This window comes from Mastomys coucha, unplaced genomic scaffold (assembly GCF_008632895.1).
Source record: "Mastomys coucha isolate ucsf_1 unplaced genomic scaffold, UCSF_Mcou_1 pScaffold2, whole genome shotgun sequence".
Lineage (NCBI taxonomy): Eukaryota > Metazoa > Chordata > Mammalia > Rodentia > Muridae > Mastomys > Mastomys coucha.
This window is the reverse complement of record NW_022196902.1, coordinates 26,046,330-26,067,136: the sequence shown is the minus strand read 5'-3', so window position 1 is coordinate 26,067,136 and position 20,807 is coordinate 26,046,330. Positions and strand designations below refer to the sequence as shown.

At 35.2% G+C, this 20,807-nt stretch overlaps 1 protein-coding gene across 1 annotated transcript in view; it reads right to left on the bottom strand.

Moving 5' to 3' along the window:
* The window catches only part of Trdn (triadin), a 413,724-nt gene that overhangs the window by 131,231 nt on the left and 261,686 nt on the right, over positions 1–20,807 (bottom strand). The window contains exons 20-21 of the mRNA XM_031380731.1: positions 17,303–17,350; positions 574–618 (exon numbers count right to left, since the gene is read on the bottom strand). Of these exons, the coding sequence (XP_031236591.1) occupies positions 574–618; positions 17,303–17,350 (93 nt within the window). The remainder of the gene's footprint in view (positions 1–573; positions 619–17,302; positions 17,351–20,807) is intronic.

The window sequence follows — 20,807 nt, the reverse complement described above, 5'->3', positions numbered from 1 at the left end:
TACACATATAAAATCTTTCATGACTTTACAATGTATCACAATAAATGTTTAGGCCTTTTGGGTGAGTCAACCATCAAAGTCACCATATCAACTATAATAACGTTTTTATTTTACCCCAGCATCTTAATATAACATTTGTCCCAGTATCTTAATATAACAAACTATTTTTAAAGCAATATTAATTATTTTTTTCATAAATAGGGTTGAATTGTGTTTGTCCTTTGGACTATTATCTCTGAGGTGGTATGGAAAACAAAAAGCCAAACAGAAAAAATGTCTACCACTTATCTAGCTCATCTTATTATCACTCTTGAGCATGCCTCAGGATGTAAGGAAGCAGTTTGTACAGATTTCCTGTTCTGAATTTATACTCAAAGTTTGATACACAATAGCAAAACAAGGCCAGAGAGTTAGCCCCCATCCTCCCCATCCTGATAAAATGCAAGGACATTGCTATAGAGCAAGAGATTTAAAGATTATTGTCTTCTGCCTGTCTGAATCCAGTGTTTTCCTCCTCATGTAGTTTTCTTTCTAAGGAAGACAATGTCAACATGCTTCACTTTTTTTCTTTACCTTGCTCCACTGTCTTGGCTTTCTGTTCTTTCTTTCCATGCAGGGCTGCAAAGCAAAGATAATGTTTAAATAAGTGTTCTAATCTGAAATGTTAAATCTGCACATAAAAGCATTTGTGGAACATTCAATACCAAATATTGCTTCTAAACAAGCTATTCTCTAATGCTTTTAAAAATCTTCTCATCTCTCTATAACACAATTTAAATCTGGGTTAAATCTAATCTTAAGGATTTAGAACAAAAATAAAAAGCAAAATCCCTTCAGTCTCCGGGCTAATTATTCCACACTGTTTTCTATTTCATTTCTTTATACTGTGCTTTGATAAAGAAGCTACAAAGAATTGCACTTAACAAGACTATTATTAATTGACTTACAATTCGGTTTATGATTGTTGTCACTTAGTGTTATACAAATGTCAATAAGATATTCCTGAAAATTCAGACTTAGCAGGACTTAATCAACTGAAAAGACCATGCTGTCGTGCCTGAGATACATTTAAATATGAAATAGTCATTCTACATTACAAGTAGCCAAAAGGAGATCTTTGAAAGCATTGCATCCTGATTCAAGTTTTCTTTAAGATTTATTGCTCTCAGTGGAAGATTTGCAGTTTACCTAGTTAAACAAGAAATAAGCAGAAATTTTCATGTGAAGTCAGTGCCTGCAGCTGAAGTAACTAATTCAAGAAAGAATCTTCAGAGAATTTGAGCAACAGCTAGATTAAGAACTGGTGTAGAATTGAATTACAGAATCACGCACTACTCTACAGAGAGTTGTAAAGGGGGGAAATACAACTTTAAAGTGAATAAATGCATCTCCCGCTGGCTTTACTCATTTTGGAAACTGGAGTGTTTATTCATTGGAGCCTCTAGAGAGATGCTACTTCCTTTTGAGAAAACATGTAATGTATTGAATATTCTGCAGTGGTCCTGTCAAAGCATCTAAGTGAAATTAAGTTAAGCCAGAGGTCTGGCTTTCATCTTAATCAAATACAGAGTTTAGTGAGCACAATAAACAATAGGAGGACATCAGGCACATAAGTACATCATTGGTAACTTCCTCTAAATAAAGGTGGAAGAAAAAGTAGGAGAAAAGAATAGATAGAGGAAGAAAGGAGGGCCAAGTAAAGACTTAAATAAACAAGAAAAAATCAAACCAAAAACAAAGGGAAACATGATGAATTTCATTGTTGCATGCATCTACTTCAAACATATCCTAAAGTTTGTTAGTATTTATTAGAAATAAAAACAAGTAGGTTTAAACAAACATTTCACTCTAACCTCCAAATGAAACTCTTGAATGAGGAAAATATTTAGCTCAAAGCAAAGTAGGTTTTCTGAGTTTCACAAATCCCACTTGTAAAGAAAGACTTTGAATAAGGGAATTTACAGGCCTTCCAGGGGATATCAATGAAGTTATGATCTTATTTTCTATTCCTATTAAACTGTAGTCAGTATTACGTTAGGACCTCTCAAGGAGTGTTGGGACCTGGCTTCCATATAATCCTATATGAGTGCTGTCATACTCCTACAGTGACAATTCCTAGGCATTGAATTGCTCTATGAAATGAATGGCATGGTTTAGATTTTTGTCACAAATTGTACAGGGGGTCATGTATCCCATGAAAATAAGTAAGGCTTTCAAGTGTACATTCCCATGTTGTTATATAAATGCTGTTGCAATAATGCACATTTTCTTGAGCCTTAATATTTAAGTGATAATGCAGGTAATTCCTCTAGTTTATTAAAACAAAGAAGCACTTGATCGATTATGGCAAACACAAGGCCCAGTAGGTAGAAGTAACTCTTGCATGGTTTCTTTTTTTTTCCTTCATTTTTTTTTATTTTACTTTAAACACAATCATCCCTCTCATAAATTTTTTGTATTATTTTTTCCAATGTTACTTAAAAAATATAATGTAAAAAAGATAATTAATTAAAATGAGAAACAGATGAATCTAAAAAAGCTAAATAGAATGGAGGCATTGATGTTCATATACTGTAAGCACAGGGTCCCTAAAGGGAGAGCTCCTTAAATTTACATTTTTCCTCAGTTTGTTACCCAAATAAATATTTATTTTTTTTATTTCTTTAGCTAGGTCTGCTTGGTATACATCTTTAAACTGGTAGTTGGAAGGCTGAGGCTTGAGAATTTTGAGTTTGGGACAAAGCCTAGGCTGTATACTGAAGGCTTATGGAACCAACTAACTAATAAATTAAATAAGTAGGTAAATGAATAAAGGCACACATCCTAGTAATGTGTCTTTGAAAAGGTTAAATCTTCCCAGGCATATTACAAAACTTTTTATTTAATTGGAATTTAATTTCTACCTAATGATTATATGTTTTTAATGTACACATTTCTGTAAGAGAATTTAATTTTGATTTTATTCCTTACTCAATGATTATTTTATTTTTAAGATTACAATATAAATTTCTCCCTTCTCTTTTCTTCCTTCAAATTCTCCCATATATATAGCTATCTACTCCCCTTCAAATTCATAACTTTTTCCCATTAATTGTTATGCAAATATATTTAAGTATATATATGTATATATGCATGCATATTCTCAAATAAAATCTGAACAGACCATAAAATGTTACTTGTATGTATGGTTTTATTTGTTCATTATGTCTCTAAATCTAATCTAAAGTGAATATTCATTTTAGCAGATAAGCCTGCCAAGGAGGAGAATACTTGGACAAAACTGCCAGGGTAAAACTGTGAATTGTTTTATGACGAACAAACAAGTGTCTTACCAAAGAATAACTCTTTTATATGTTTGTTTATTGGTATTTAAGAAGTAAATATAATAAAAAATTTTCTCTTAAAAAAACAATGTGCATGATAAACATCTTTGATACTTCTGACACATCACTTGTGAGGAGCAAACAATTTTGTGACACACTCACACACACACACACACACACACACACACACACAGAGGTTTAAATAGAATCTTCTAAGTCTTTCATGAAGTCCAAGAAACATAATGATGCTGATCAACTACTTCTACCACGTACACATAAAATATTAAAAACAATAAGCATAATAGAGATAAAACAATTTCTCATGATATATATTTAAACAAAGTAAAGACTTTTGCATGTCTTGAGAAAGAATCATCTCTTGTGTAGTAATTAGGCTGAAGTTTTAAAAAAGTCAAACAACAATAACAGTAAACCCCTTCAAAATAAAAATACCAATTTCTCATATGATTGGCTGAAATATAATACAAGAATATGTCCTAGCCTCAAAGAACATTGACAGAAATAGGATCCAGTAACTTGAGGTGGAGCTTATGGGCAGACTCTGTGGAGACTGAAGACACTGATCTTTGAGATTCTCCTGCATCATTTTGACTAAAGCAAGTTTTTTCTCTGTTCTATGCAATATTCCAGTCTTGCCAGGGGGAATTGATCTACTGTCTATCAAACCAGCAATGAGGTTATCTGAATAAAGATACAAAGCAAAATGGTGCTAATGCATCACACATACAAACACACAAATATACATGTATGCATGTATTATGTATGTATGTATGGAGTACATATCTCCTAGTGTACTTGTATGCATAATCATGCACACATGCGATATATGCATGTGAACATACATATGTGGTTGTGTGCACATGTGCATGAAAGAGCATATACAGAGACCAGATCTCAACATAAGTTGCCTTTATCCATTTCACTTCATTTTTTAAAGCAGAATCATTCCCTAATGCAGGAGATCAATGGTGGGGTAGCATTACTGGGTAGTGGACACCCAAATATTTGCCTGTTTCTGTCTCTCTAGCATTTGGAATACACAGGCACATCTAGTCATTCTAAGGGAATCCAAGCTCAGGAATTCATTGTTATGTAGGAAGTACTTGGTCAACTTTCTAAGTAGAATATTTTATTGCACTTTTTATGTCATATTTTATAGTGGGAGTCATAGCTGTTCAACTGAATAATCAAAATATAACAAATCTAATTGCATTTCACACTAGCAGTGGGTGGGTAACACCACCAAACTTCCAAAAGGCAACAAAGTAAGTATCGTAACTATATAGGAAAACACAGGAAATGAAATCATCAAGAGGACTGGCTCACCGATACCACTGGCTAATTCATCGTGGTATTTCTAGAAGTAAAGTATGTAGAGAAGCTACCAAATGTATGCTCCACCTAGATAAGCTGAAAATTTTCAGGAGAAATGAATTAAAGGCTGCTTTGAGTCACAGAAACAGAAAATCATGACTCTTCAACAAATTGAGACAGTTTCTAGTCCCAGAATACTGAATGTAAGAGAGGCTAGGTTCCATTAAGGAAGTATCTTCTTACAATACTGAAAGTTTTGCTATGGATATTTATCCTCAAAGAGACCTGTTACTGGGGTAGTTTTACATTGGTAAAATACAATAAATAGACCTCTGGGAGCCTGCTATAGACTGAATGAGTCAACACTAATTACAGATGACTACACATAGCGTTGTATTCTCCCAGTTGATATAAAACCATAAGGAGGTCAGAGTCAGTTTAGCCAGTAGCTGACAAACGGTGGGTTCACATGGTCTTCAAACATCCTGTGGTTATTTCTACAGTTACAGAATGTATAATTTGTATAGATGTACTTTGAATTTGAAAAAAATTATGTTGGTTCTCTGACCTGTTTTGGAACAGCTAAGTAGAAGTCATTAAAACAAAACCTATGAAAGAAAATAGTGAACCATAAACTACCTTTCATCCTTAGAAAGTTTATATAAATTAGCATCATCATTAAGGACCTGAATCATAATTTTCACAATGTATTTATTTATTTCTATTTATCTTGTACATAAAAATGGATGGAGAATGATAGATGACTATATTGAACTTAATCAAATAGTGACTCCAGTTGAATCTCTTCTACTACATGTGGTTATTAAGGAGATTAACATGTCTCATAAGTATATCTGGCATGTGTCTACTAATCTTGCAAATGCACTGAAAACAATTTGCTTTCAGAATGACAGACTAGACAACCTCAAGAATATAGTAATTCTCTAGTCCTGTATCACAACTTACTTCATAGGGATGTTGCTCCCCCATACCTTCAACAGGATATTACAGTGGTCAATCATATTAATGACATTATGTTGACTCAACCAAGTAAACAAGGGTAGCAGCTACTATTTACCTGTTGATAAATCCCACGTGTGTCAAGAGGATGGAAAGAAAAGCCAATGAAAGTCCAAAGGCCATCTACATTACTAAAATATCTGGAGTTCCAGTGATATTCAGCATTTAAATGTTCTCTTTTTTTTTTTTTAAGGTGAAGGATCAATTGTTGCATATGGGACCAGTCACCATCAAGAAGGAACTGCAGCATTTAAAAGGATTATTTGAATTTTGCAGGTAGCACATGTTTCAATTTTGGGTGTTACTCTCCTCAATAAACGAAGTGACTCTAGATGTTTCTCTTTTGTCATGTACGCCCAGAAAAGGAGAAGGCTCTGTAGCATATTCAGATCATATAATACTGTAGACCTGATAGAATTTGAGGTGCTAATGGCAGTTAGCAATGCCATTCCGGGGCTCTAATCAATTTCTATAGGGGAATACAAGTTGAGGCCAGTGGAATTTGCCAACAAGGTTTGGGCATCATCTACAGAAAACTAATCTCTCTTAAATAGACAGTTTTTCATCTGCTTCTTGATCTTGAAGGAAACCAAACATCTGAAGATAAGCAAAGAAGCCACCAGCTTAAAATCCAATTAAAGATGTGAGCTCTGTGTTACCTGATATACTAAGCTGTAACACTGGATAAACACATCATCAAATGTGAGTAGTATACATAAGATGCCCTCAGGAGAATATGCAGTAAGTTGCATGGAGTCTATTCAAATGTCTATTGTGCCTACTCCTGATATGATGCCTTCCATCTCCAGTCATGCACCTATAGCCTCAGGACATGTGCCTTATGATTAGTTTACTGAGGACGGAGAGATTGGTACCTAATTAACAGATGATACTACATGATCAGCAGGCTCCACCCAGAAGTAGATAGTGGTAGGATTATAGCCTCTTTCTAAGACAATCTTGAAAGGCCTCAATGAAGAGAAATCAAGACACTGGACAGAATATAACACAGGCCCATACATTTTTCTTACATTTTTCTTATATTGATGTAAGAGTTGTAATTAATTGTTTGACTGTATGTTTGAGGACATAAAAGAATGTGAAAATAATTGTGTATTGTGTAAATTCTCACCAAAAGGTGACCTCAGCAAAGAAAGACTTCTTGGCTATCCCTAATTGCCTTATGGGCCTATAAGCAAAGTTGACATGGTTTCAGGCAACATAGATTTCCACTCAGCAAAGCTGAACTGATGGATACTGCTGAGAGCCAAATCTGCCAGTAGCAATTAAGGGCTTAATTAATTAAGCCCCGAATATGGTACTGTGCTTCAGGGTGAGCAATCAGGGAAATAGTAATGGTTGATTGTATTGGACCAATTCCATGAAAGAAGAAGTATTTTGTCCTTATTTTAAAAATATATTTAATTCTGGCATGTGTTTGCATTTTCTGCATGCAATGTACCTGCAGAACTACTATTCATGGACTGACACTTCTGTTGGTAGAAGTACCATTAAGAGTGGAGAAAATATGAAATGAATAGCTAAAACTGATAGCCAAAAATACTAGTACCATATAGGAACTTTTCAAGTCTCCAGGTTGAGGTTGGGTCTACTGAGACTATGAACTTAAATGACTAACCATCTAGAGGGTTCTCTACCTCTATATAGATGTCTATCACTGGACTATACAGTTCCTATTGTAGCTGCCAGTCTAGTGAATTATATTATGTACATTCTACTAGTTCTGACTTTCTAGAAATTGGACGTTTTCTAATTTTCTAGAAACTGAAAATCTTGTCTAATATATTACAACAAGCTTACTGAAAATGCTGAAAGTCTGTATAGAAAAAAATGACATTTTGAACATCATGTTTATCTTTTAATTTCAAATTTTAATGGAAAAATTCATCAGGTCTTGTTTTATGGTGAATGAACTTCAGAAATAAATAATTCATTTAAATAAGAAGACTTTTCTCCCTGTCAGGAATCAAAAGAAAGCCCTAATCAACTTTTCTTCATATAACATAGAGTATCTCAAAACTTTCTTTGGTCTTTACTTATCTCTACTTTTGAAGATATTTATTGTAAGAATGGAGGAAAGTAGATTTGTATTATACAACTTCAGAAAATTCAAGCATTGTATTATAAAACATATAGAAATGCAATCAATGTAAAAGAAACAAAAGGTGACTTTATGTTATTTACTTATTACAGGGCATGGCATACACCCAACCCTGAATGTTTGTAGAAGACAACTTTAATGGTTTTGTTCCTGCTTCCATGTGAGTTCCGGGGATCAAATCCCAGTTTCAAGGCTTTGCAGCAGGCACCTCTACCTGTTGTGCAATCTTAATGCACAACTACCTTTACTCTTAGACAATAATAATGGATTTAGCTAGGCTTAAGCTGAACTAGGAAGAAAAGAAGATTTGCTTTATTTTCATTACTCATTGAATATTATTATTGTTCTTTAAAGATACCTTAGACCTTAAATGTTCCCCATCTTCCTTTCTCACTCTATCACCTTCATAGTTTAATGTATATTCTTAAAATTCCAGGCAAGGAGTATTATCTAAACGTGGAGGATGCTGGGATACTGGTAAGGAGGGAAGTTGTATGTAACTTCAAAAGTACCTGATGTAACACTTACATATGTATCTAGGATGCAGTCTCCTAGCCTTGGAATAATATAGCACTATTTTGATGTATGTAATGTCACCAGTCCAAGGTCATTTGTATGTTAAAGGTACTATTTGAAAAGGACTGAAACAACAGAGTGTGTCATTATCTGTAGAATAGAAAGTAGTATTGATTAGATCCTTGCATGTATATGGTAGAAAGGTAGGAATGCTGTTTTTCTCATCAATTCTTATATGTACTTAAAATAGTAGTAAGTGCATCCATCTGCATCCAAATATAAACATATATTTAACAGATCTACTTAGAAGTATGTGCAATATAGTTCATACATAAACGTGTATCATGGCCAGGCGGTGGTAGCGCACACCTTTAATCCCAGCACTTGGGAGACAGAAGCAGGCAGATTTCTGAGTTCGAGGCCAGCCTGGTCTACAGAGTAAGTTCCAGGACAGCCAGGGCTATACAGAGAACCCCCATTTTTTATAAGTATATAAATAAGTTATTTATTTTAAAATGTTTGAAGACAGGACTGGAGAGCAGGCTTAGTGGTTAAGAGCACTTGCTCTTCCAGAAGACCTGGGTTTGTTTCCCAGCAACCAAATGGCTCTAAGAACTGCCTGTAACTCCACTGCCAGGGTATCTGATGCCCTCTTCTGGCCTCTGTGGGCAGTGCATGTGATGCGCAGACATTCACCCATTATACACATAAAAATACATCCTTTAAAAATAATTAAACTTTGTATCAAAAAATAAGGTGAGGTGAGTAAGATGGCTCAGCAGGTAAGGACCTGGTGTGACCTCCTGAGTTAGGTCCCCAAGACCACATGGAAGGACATAACCAACCATCTCAAAACAAAAGAAAACAAAACAAAACAAAAAACAAACAAAAAAACCAACCAACCAAACAAACAAACAAAAAAACCAACCAACCAACCAAACAAACAAAAACCCCCAAAACCCCAAACAAACAAACAAAACAAAAAAACTGTATTATGTATGAAGGTCAATTTAGAAAATAATATGGGAGACAGATCATGGGGATCCTACTAGCTATTTTAATGAGGCTGGACCTTATGAGTAGTTAGAAAAAAGTATTTCAAATAAAGTGATTTATTTAGTGTTATGGCTCTGATGATTTCCTATGGCCTTTGCTGAGTTTATTATAAATATACACACCTGAGGAGAGTCCCAGATCAGGACACTAATTCAGAAAGACAATAAAGGTTTGATTGTGCTGATACTCAGAGTTCTGAATACAAACACATACATGGGAAATATTTATGAAGAATGGAAATGCATTAAACTAAAAGATTATTTGAATAAACATGTATTAGAAATAAAGAGAAAATGGAAAATTGTTCTCTAGTAGGGTAAAGAATAAATAATGAAAAGCAAATGGGGAAGAGAGAGTAGCCAGTTTTAAGTTGAAGAGGGATGAATCTTAAGTTGTTAATTGAGCAGTTGAGAACAGAAGCCTGAAATGCATAGTAAAATCAGAAATGGAGATACAATTTGGATCTTCAGAATTTAGGGTAGATTTGTGATCTTGGCATATGTACACCACAAGGCAAGATAGAATATGAAGCCTAAGTTAATAATGGAATCTCTGGGATGCCAACTGTTAAGTATCTACACAGAAAAAGTATGTAAAGATTTCATAAGTTCAGAGTCTGATGAAAATTAAAGAACATTTTGCCTTAGAAACTTCTCACCAGAAAAGGAGCAGAGACAAAGTGAAATTTCATGGTGAGGACTTTAATTATTCACAGACTAACAGGTTTCATTGATTCAGAGAAAGAAATAGCATTTGCATTTACCACAGCACCAGTGTCATGCCTCATCTTGAGACCAAGGTCCCCTCCTGAGTTAGAGATATGTCCTGCAAAGCCCCACCGCCTTGCCTTGACCCAAGATGCTCTCACAGATCAGTCTCATCAGGATCACATTGCAAATACATCTGTTATAGAAGGCTTGCTTCTGAAATCACTGTAAAGAAAATCTTTTGATGATTTCAAGGAAAGAAAAAATAACTGCAATGTCACTTTATCTGAGTTTATCTCCCTTTAGGACTTCGGCCTTAATTTTATTGATAGTGAAAATAGAGTACGTATTTTTTGAGTATTTTAGGTTCAAGAGTAGCATTATCTCCCATATTTTATTTTATACAGCGAATAACTTACCCATAAGTTTATGCTGAGTGACTATGAAAATAAGTAGAATTTTTAAAATTCAAAACAGATGGTGTCAAATGGGGATTTAATATTGTTAATCTTCAAATAAAGTATTAAGGTAAAATAATTTATACAAATATAAATTAGTACATTATATCTTGAATTATTTGTAACTTTGAAAACAGTACAACAATCACAAAGTCAGCATCACATACAGTCCCTTGTTAAAAGTCAACTTGGAGACAAAAACAACCACTATTCAATTTCTTTTTTTTTTTTAACTGTGAGAGATTAGAAGGTGGCAAGTACTATGGGTGGCATATGCATGAGAGAACAATAAATGTGCTACCTATGAGAGGAATGGGAATGTGTACGTTATTAACAGTGAGAAAAATCAGGTTTAATGTTGTTTTGTTAATTTGTCAGTTATGTAAGTCCCTACCTGAGTTTGTTTCTGAGAGCTTTGGAAGCAATTTTTACTGTGTTCATTCTTTTCATTATCTGTTAAACCAAGATGCAGAACCATATTTAAACAATAACAGAGATAGAAAGATTAGTTGGTTATAAATCTTGATTACAAATAGATTGTTTCTCTCTCATTTGACTATAAAATTTATTAAGCAGGCTCATCCCAACAAAAATATTTGCTAAGTTAAAAATTCATGACATCCTTAGTTGAGGACTCCTATGAGGTCCATAATTGATTATCCAGTTTTGATTTTATATCAGTTATAACATGTAAATAAAGAAAATATCTAATAAAGTATTTTTTAAAAAAGAAATAATTGAACTGCAAACTCTGAATGTTTGTATTTATGCCCTGCTCAAGGTAAAATGACTATCCTGCAAAATTTATCATGTCTTTGTTTTTTATTGGTTATTTCATTTATTTACATTCCAAATGTTATCCCCCTTCCCAGGTTCCCCTCTAGAAGCCTCCAATCTCCTCCTCCCTCCTCTTGCCTCTATGAGGGTGCTGTCCTGCCTCAGCAGCCTAGCTTTCCCCTATCATGGGTCATCAAGCCTCCATAGGACCAAAGGATTCCCCTTCCAGTAATGCCAGATAAGGAAATCCTTTGCTACATGGCTGGATCCATGGGTACCCCCTGTGTACTCTTTGGTTGGTGGTTTAGTTCCTGGGATCTTTGAGGAGTCTGGTTGATTGATATTGTTGTTCTTATGAGGTTGCAAACCCATTCAGCTCTTACAGTCTTTGTCCTAACTTCCCCATTGTGGTCCCCATGCTCAGTTCAATGATTGGGTGTGTATATCCTCATCTGTATTGGTCTGGCTCTGGCAGAGCCTGTCTCAGGGGACAGCTATACCAGGCTCCTGTCAGTAATCACTTCTTAGCATCAGCAGTAACGTCTGGGTTTGGTGTCAGCAGACAGGATGGATTTGTTTTTAATAGCTGAGTTGTTATCCATTGTATAGATGTATCACATTTTTTTTATCCACTCTCCGTTGACAGACATCAAGGTGGTTTCCAGTTTCTGGCTACTGTGAATAAAGCCACTATGAACATAGTAGAGGAAGTGTCCCTGAGGTATAGTGGGACATCTTTTAGATATATACCCAGGAGTGGTATAGCAGAGCCACTTAAAGAAGGACTTTTCCTGTTTTTTCGAGAAACTACCAAATTGATTTCCAAAGGTTTGCACTTCCACCAGCAATAGAGGAGTGTTCCTCTTGTGACATATCCTTATCAGCATGTGCTATCACTTGAGGTTTTCCCACTAATTTATTTATTCATTTTATATTCCAATCAAAGCACTGTTCCTCCTCCTAGTTCCTCTTCTCACAGTCCCTCCCCTTACCCTTAAGGGGTACCTTACCCTTCTACTCTGGGAAGGGGGTAGTCCCCTACTTGGTACCCACTCACCCTGGTACTTCAAGTCTCTGCCTGACTAGACACCTTCTCTCCCACTGAGACCAGACAAGTCAGCCCAGTTTGGGGACCAGGATTCCGAGACAGGCAACAGAGTCAGGATAAGTCCCTGTTCCAATTGTTAGTGGACCCATGTGAAGACCAAGATGCACATCTACTACATATATGCAGGGCACCTAGGTCTAGCCCGCTTATGCTTTTTGGTTGGTGATTCAGTCTCTGGAAGTCCCCAGGGGTACATGCAGTTTAGCTGACTACCTGGTTAGGTAATTTATAATTTATTCTTTCCTCAAAAACATAAAAATATGAGAGGAAAGGGAATGTATACACAAGTTAACAGATGAGAAAAAAATCAGTTGAATCTGTTAACATTCTTGTAGAGGCTATAACCCTCAACTATTCCACAATACTTCTCAGATCTCAGTCTAATGTTTGGTTGTGGGTCTCTGTATCTGTTTCAGTCAGCCTCTCAGAGGACAGTTATATTAGGCTTCTGTCTGTGAATCCATGCTGAAAGATAAAGATACAGCCTAAGGCTCAAATATAGTTGAAAAATAAAGGCAGGTCAGCAATGTGTCCATATAGATCTACTGAGAATCTCTCTACACATGCCTTTCTCCCACCAACAATTTGGCAGGGACTGCTGTGGTATTCATTTATGTCTGTATCACACAGGGCAACTGTGTATCCAGCAGTGATACACATCTGTCAACAGTATCCTCATATGTCATATCATTGTAACAAGGCTTTGAAAAAAAAACAGACATCAAAGTCTCAAAGTGTGTCCCTGTGAATCCACTACCCATGAATTTTTTACCTTAGCCATTCTTACAGATGTTAAATGGAATCTCAGGATCCTTTTCATTGTATTTCACTGATGACTAATAATATCGAACATTAAGTGCTTTTTGGCCATTCAAGATTACTCTTTTTAGCTCTGTAACCCATTTTTAATTGGGTTATTTGCGTTCTTGGTATCGAATTTCTTGAGTTCTTTGTATATTTTGGATAGATATTTTCCAAATCTGTAGGTTTTGTCCTATTGACAGTGTTCTTTGCCTTAGAGAAGTTTTACAGTTTCATGAGGTCCTGTTAATCAGTTGGTGATCTTAGAGCCAGAACTATTGGTTCATGAAGCTGTCTCCTGTACCAGTGCATTCAAGTCAGTTCCCCATTTTCTCTTCTATTAGATTAAGAGTATCTGGTTTTATGTTGAGGTATTTGATCCACTTGGACTTGAGACTTGTACAAGGTGACAAATACAGATTTATTTGCATTCTTATACAGGCAAACATCGTGTTAGACCAGTAGCATTTGTTGAGAACCCTTTCTTTTTTCCATTGTAATGCTTTCTCTTCTTTATCAAAAATCAAATGTCCATGGGTATTTGTATTTATTTCTGGGCCCTTGATTCTATTCCATTGATAAATGTGTCTGTTTCTATACCAGTACCATATAGTCATTATCACTATTGCTTTGTAATACAGCTTGAAGTCGGGTATGTGGATTCCTCCTAAAGTTCTTTTAATGTTCAGGATTGTTTTAGCTATCCTATTTTTTGTTGTTGTTGTTTATACATGAAGTTGATAATTGCTCTTTTAAGGTCTCTAAACATTGTGCTGGAATTTTGGAGCAAATTGTACTGAATCTGTAGATTGCTTTTGGTTAGATGGCCATTTTTACTGTTAATCTTACTGATCCATGAGCATAGGTGATCTTTTCATCTTCTGATATCTTCCTTGATTTCTTTCTTCAGAGATTTGATGTTCTTGTCATACAGATTTTTCACTTGCTTTATTGGAGTTACACCAAGATATTTTGTATTATTTATGGCTATTGTAAAGAGTATTGTTTCTCAGCTTGTTTATCATTTGTTTGAAGGAGAGCAATTGATTTTTTTCTTTTTTAGTTAATCCAGCTACTTTGCTGAAGGTATTTATCAGTTGTAGAAGTTCTCTGATAAATTTTTGGTTCCTTTATGTATACTATCATATCCTCTGTGAATACATATACTTTTACTTCTTTCTTTCCAATTTCTATACACTTGATTTAGTTTTTTATTGCTCTATGTGTAGATATTGAGACTATTATCATGAATGAGGTAACCCAGAGCCAGAAAGACAAGAATGGTATGTACTAGCTTATAAGTGGACATTAGCATAAAAGTACAGGATAACTATGCTATAATCCACAGTCCCAAAGAAACTTGGAAAACAAGGGAAGAGGCATGAATCTCACTCAGAAGGGTAAACTAAATAGTTATTGCAGGTGGATGGAGAGAGGAACTGTGTAGAAAAGGAGGAGAGGATGCAAACTGGAGTGGCCATCATGTGTGAGGGGAAAAGGGATAAGAGAGGACTGGGAGGGAGAATGGAAATCAGTTGGTGGCATCTCTGTGATTAGATGGAGGTCTGAGCTAATGATAAAGGGAGTCTATGGGGCTGACACTAGCTGAGATTCCTACCAGAGGGAGACACAGAGACTGAAGTGGCCAAAGGACTTCCAAAGGAGATCCCACAAAATCTTCAACTGAAAGTTTGTCTTGCACATAAGATGTGCAGGGATAAAGATGGAGCAGAGACTGAGGGAAAGCCAACCAATAACTGCCTCAACTTGAAACCCATCCCATATGAGAGAACCAACCCTTGACACTGTTTGAGATACTCAGCTATGTTTACAGACAGGTAAATCTATCCTGAGAGGCTTTATCCAGCCCCAGATGGAGGCACATTCAGAGACCCACAGTCAAATATCAGGCTGAGCTTAGGAAGTCTTGTGGAAGAGTCAGGGATAGAATTGAGGTAGCCAGAGGGGTCAAGGACACCACAAGAATATCAATAAAGTCAAATAACTGGGGGCTATGGGAGTTCATAGACTGGGCTCCCAATCATGCAGCATGCAGGGCCTAGACATAGACCACTTATACATTTGTGGCAAATGCACAGCTTGTTATTCCTATGGGTCCCCTAATAAGTGGAGTAGAGTCTATTTCAGTCTCTGTTCCCTGCCATTGAATCCCCTTCCCCTATCTGGACCACCTAGTTGGGTCCTGGTGGGAGAGGATATGCCTAGTCCTGCTGGTAGAGATGTTATAGCGTGGGGTGGTATCCAAGGGGGAGGGCTCCCCTTCATAAGGGTAAGACTGGAAGAAGGGGGTGGAGGACTATGATTGTGATGTAAAGTGAATTTAAAAAAAAAAGTTTTGAAGAGAAAAAACCTCAATCCATGTGTGTATCCAGTGTCAGTAGTTCAATATTTGTTTCTGTAGACATAATTCTACTCATCTCCCCCATCATTAAGTACCCAAAGAGGATAATCTGTAATCAAATTACACAACAAAACATCTACTGTTTTCTGGACACAATGTCAGTATCACTTTTAGCTAAAGATATAAATACAGCATGCCTTCATCTTCTTTCCTGCTTTTCAATTTATCAATAACTTTATCTTATTGACAGCACGGGAGAGCCAAATACCAACACCCAGATCAAGGACTTTGCCTTATTGTCTATTAATACCTCCAGCCTACTCACAATACTATGGCATCTCTTATTATTTACATCAATAAAATACTAATGAGCCATGCCAGCACCTGACTAATACAGATGCAGACACTCACAGCCAACCATAAGACTGATCCTGGGGGCCCTAATGGAAGAGCTAGGCGAATGACTAAAGGAGCTGAAGGGGATTGCAACCCCACAGGAAGAACAATACCAACTAACCAGACCTCCCAGAGCTCTCAGGGACAAAACCAACCAAGGAGTAAACATGGACAGATCCATAGCTCCAGCTACACATGTAGCAGAGGATGGCCTTGGTCCTGTGAAGGCTTGATGCCCCAGTATAGGGGGAGGTTAGAATGGAGAGGGGAGAGTGGGTGTGTGGGTGGAGGAGCAACCTCATAGAGGCAAAGAGGAAGGGGGATAGGTTGGGGATATTGCAGAGGGAAATCTGGGAAGGGGGACAACATTTAAAATGTAAATAAATAAAATAAAAAGGAATACGGTACAACATAAAGCTACTTTAATTTAGGCTTCTGTCAGCTATGGTGAAATTACATCAATTAAACATAATGTGATGTACCTACATAACATCATATAACCATGCATATGGATATATACCAATTTATAGATATAAATCAACTAATAGTAATATATGGAATACATTAATGAATATGGTACATATGTTTATACGTATAATGTTAGAAGGAACATGTAAATTGATGCCATGCATATTTTATTAGTTTTAAATTTTTATATGTTTTATTTTTGTACATATATAGTGTAATTTTTATAAGTATATGTAGTGTCATTTTAGTGGAATATGTGTGTAAGTGTGCATGTGTGTGTGAATTTCTGTGGACTTTGTATAATTAAGGCAGACTTATTAAATATTCTTATGAGTTGCTTCTAAAGACATTGTTAGAATTACTGTTTTCTCCTGCAATTTCCCATTTTGCTTCTCAAAACACAACTTCCCTATGTCAGCATCTCATGGAATATATTTTTAGTCCTACAATATTTTCACATAAAATGAACATACTATGTGTGTCTTCTTAGCCAAATTTTAACTTATTCAATACTTTTAAAACTGTGTGTTGAATTCAAATGCCCTATGGATAAATAAAATCATACTACATTTAAGCAATATACTTAGAAAACTTTTCAAAAACTGTATTTCAATTTAGATATTGTTACAAACATTAATTTATATATCTACTAGGCTAAAACTGACTGCAGTCGTGAACTAACCACAAAACTTTTGAATGTAGGAGCAATAATAATCATGCAAAGTTTGTTTTATGTCAGTAAAATAGCAAAATCAGCAAGCAAAGCTCCTCTCACTGCACTACACAGACAGTAGTTAAAAGCATCAGGATCAAGTTATAGTCATATCAGCTTTTTATTTTCAGCTGTGTTTACCCTTTTTTGTTGAGGCAGCAGCAATCTCTTCCTTGGCTCGTTCAGCTTCTGCAAATTCAGTTATTTAAAGAATAAGCAATGGCTATCAGAGTCTTCAGAACAATAGTATATAGTATTATCATCAGACTAGAATATATTTAATCAAAACATAGAATGCATGCAATGCCTGAGACACATGGGGGGAGGGGAAGAGGAGAGAGAGAAAAAACATTTGTATCATGTTTTGCTTTTCAATAAATGAACTCTATGCAAAGTCCCTTCCATGGTATAACTATATGATATCAAAATTTTATTCTCATGTATTCTTATTGCTGATAAAAAGTATCTTATTACACAAAAATAATTGTTAAAGAATTAGTATTTAATCACAGTGTAAGTGATTTACAAATCTTGGAGAAGACTTTATAAAAGCCTTCTTTGTTCAGTTTTTAATTAGGTAGATGGTCAAGAATATTTGGCTTGCGAAGCTGAATGTGAACAGTATTAAATATTACCACAATATGATTTTTTAAAACTTCATTGCTTCTTTCAGAAATAATAATTTAAAAGGCAAACCTTTGTCATGTGGGGTGCTTATTTGAATATCTAATAAAGAAAATAAGAGAGTTACACTAAAGATAAATATGGAATCTGAGCCTAGAACAAAGTATTTCATTTTGAAGCAAAAATAGCTGAAGTTTTCTACAGTTTGAGGGGGAAGAGAAAGCATTGATGAGGTAATGAATCTTTGTAATGCTTCTCTTCTCATCTTATAAGCATTTCATTATTTGAGGTAATATTTATTATCATATATTTATACTGTTAGTTTTGTTAGCATTTATATATTACTACTACTTGTTATAGCATCTATTGATAAAGATCTTAACTTTAGCATAACAAAATACAAAATCTTTTTAAATTTACAGCTTAGATGTTTTCCTAGGGGGTTTTAAACCTCTCCCTGTGTTTCAAGAAAATGCCTTTATACTTCACTAAATACATATTTTAGTGGACTTTTCTCATCTGGGATGACGACACTCCCTCTAAGAGACAAACACCCCCTAATATAAAGCTCCACACCAGACATGAGAAGTCCTGTTTTGAGTTGTTTGCCAGAACTATCTAAGTAAGTCCCTAGATATTCAACCATCCAATGCTCATGTCATTGGCTACAGCTCAGAGGTGAAAGCTAAGTTACTACTGCTGAAGACGCTTTGTACTTCAGAAACAGGGTCCAGAGTCCCCTGAGCTAAAATTTATCCAAATGCTCTCTCTGATCTAAATTCCATAGTACCAGAAAGCACCTGGCAAGCTTACAAAGAAGAGAAGCAATGAACTGTTCTACACAGCTATGATTCCTACGAATCATGTCAATGATCATCATGGCCTGACAACTGTACAGATTGGACATAATACCCTTCCAACGAGAAGTATAGCATGCTTAGTACTGGAAAGCTACCTAACTATTATGAAGTCATGATTACTGCAGGAGGCTCTACAACTACTAATTTAGTAAACCAGAATAAGACTGTACTCCTTGTTCTTCCAGAAATACTTCAACAGTTTTCGAATAATACTCCATTCTCTTGATATAAATGGCTGCCTCTTTTTCAATGATAAATACCTAAATTCAAAATTCCCTTACTCTTTCTCCAGCTCCTCATCTAGGCTGCTCCAAATACTTTTAAGGTACATTTTAATAGAAGAAGAGATTACACATATCAGGACACTGAATTTAGATTGATCAACCTGATGTTGACTGAACATATGAAAATATGTGCAGGGCTAAAATCAGAGGGTAAAAAAATGTTTGTTGGCATTTTAAATGAATTGATATAGACAAAAGTTCAGTTTTGTCTACCCCAAAGTAAATATTTTGTTAATAACTCAATTGACTGAGGTTATTTGTAGACAGTGTAAACTATGTGATCTATATCCCTAAATTACTCAATGTGGAAAGAAATAAAAACAGCAGTGTTTCCAAAGACCACCAGAGCACTGATGTGTGATATAACCATTTACTATAAAATAGTGACAATGCCATCATATTTTTAGTAAGTAGTGTGAACATAATGTCCTTTTGAAGAACCACTATGAATAGTATTACATTTGGTACATAATCTATACTCTAAAACCTAACTGCCTTGCCATCTTCCTACTTAGAGAAAACTAACTAGCCACACTACCAACCACAGCATCATTATATCTAAAGTTAAAAGTGACACACACTCAAGTGAATACATGGGGTGAAAATGGTTGTTTAGACACATTTTTGGCTTGTATTTGGATAGAGAAAAAAATCTATATCAACTTGTAGATATTTTGAATCTAGGTTTGGAATTTCTACCTCATTGAGGACTCTTACTCCATCAATTTCACTTTGTGACATTGTAGGAATACTAAGAGCCCTTTTTAGAACTGTATAATTAAAACATGGAGGAGTTCTATTTTTGTCGAGTCCATAGTACCCAAGAGAACCTTCACTTCAAACCAATAGATGTTTCTCCTACAGTGATAGTGACTATTCTGCAGGAGCTGAGGTAGATGGGTCCTCCCTACTAGTGCAGTGTACTTTCTAGCTATGAATCCAGTGTTAATGAACAATTGTTTTTCATGAATTTCTCTTTTTCTGTCAATCCCACCTCTCATTTTAAATTCAGTGCTATCACATTGACTCACATCCATACTTGACTAGTGTTAATTTATCTGTATATCTAACTGTCTTACATAACATTGTAGTATAAAATAATAGAAACCATATTACAGATAGTCAGGTAATACCTACAAATTGCAAAATACAATATGGACAAGCTAAAGCATTTTCAAAACTATCCATAGTATGCAACTTTCACCTGAGGCATTAGTCTTTTAGTTGTTGATGGTCTATAGTAACTATGTTCATGTTTATGTTAGGTTTATTGATTTCAGCATCAAAAGTCCAGCTCCTAGATAAATGTGTAACTTTTGAAATATTTTAAATTAATTTTGTAGTGAAGAATAACGTTCATTTCAGCCTCAATGCTCTCAGTTGCATAAAGGGTTGACTATAACCATTTTATATTTTAAGTTGGGTTTATATAATTTGACAAGCTAGTCTAATAGCTTACTGCAAAAGATGCTTAGCTCTTCAAAATGTGATTGGACAGTATTTCACAGATGGATATAATTTCAGGCTCTTTTCTTGTAGATGAATAATTTTATCTGTGTGTCATATTTCCTCATGAGAATTGTTAAATTTCAGAGTAATTTTCAATCTAAAGCTTTTTATGAGTGATGCAAAATTATCAGTTTCATTTTATACATTTTTTGATTATGCATTTGGCTAGCTTAGCATACTAAACAATTTGTGGCACGAAGTTCCAGTTAGCCTTACATTCTACTTTTAACTCCAGCTTTGTGTGAAAATATAAACAGAATTAGAGGTAATGCATAACTAATTTTTATTTTTTAAAATTTTTGTGTTTGTATGTGACTATGTGTGAATATGTATGTATAAATCTGTGTGTGTGTGTGTGTGTGTGTGTGT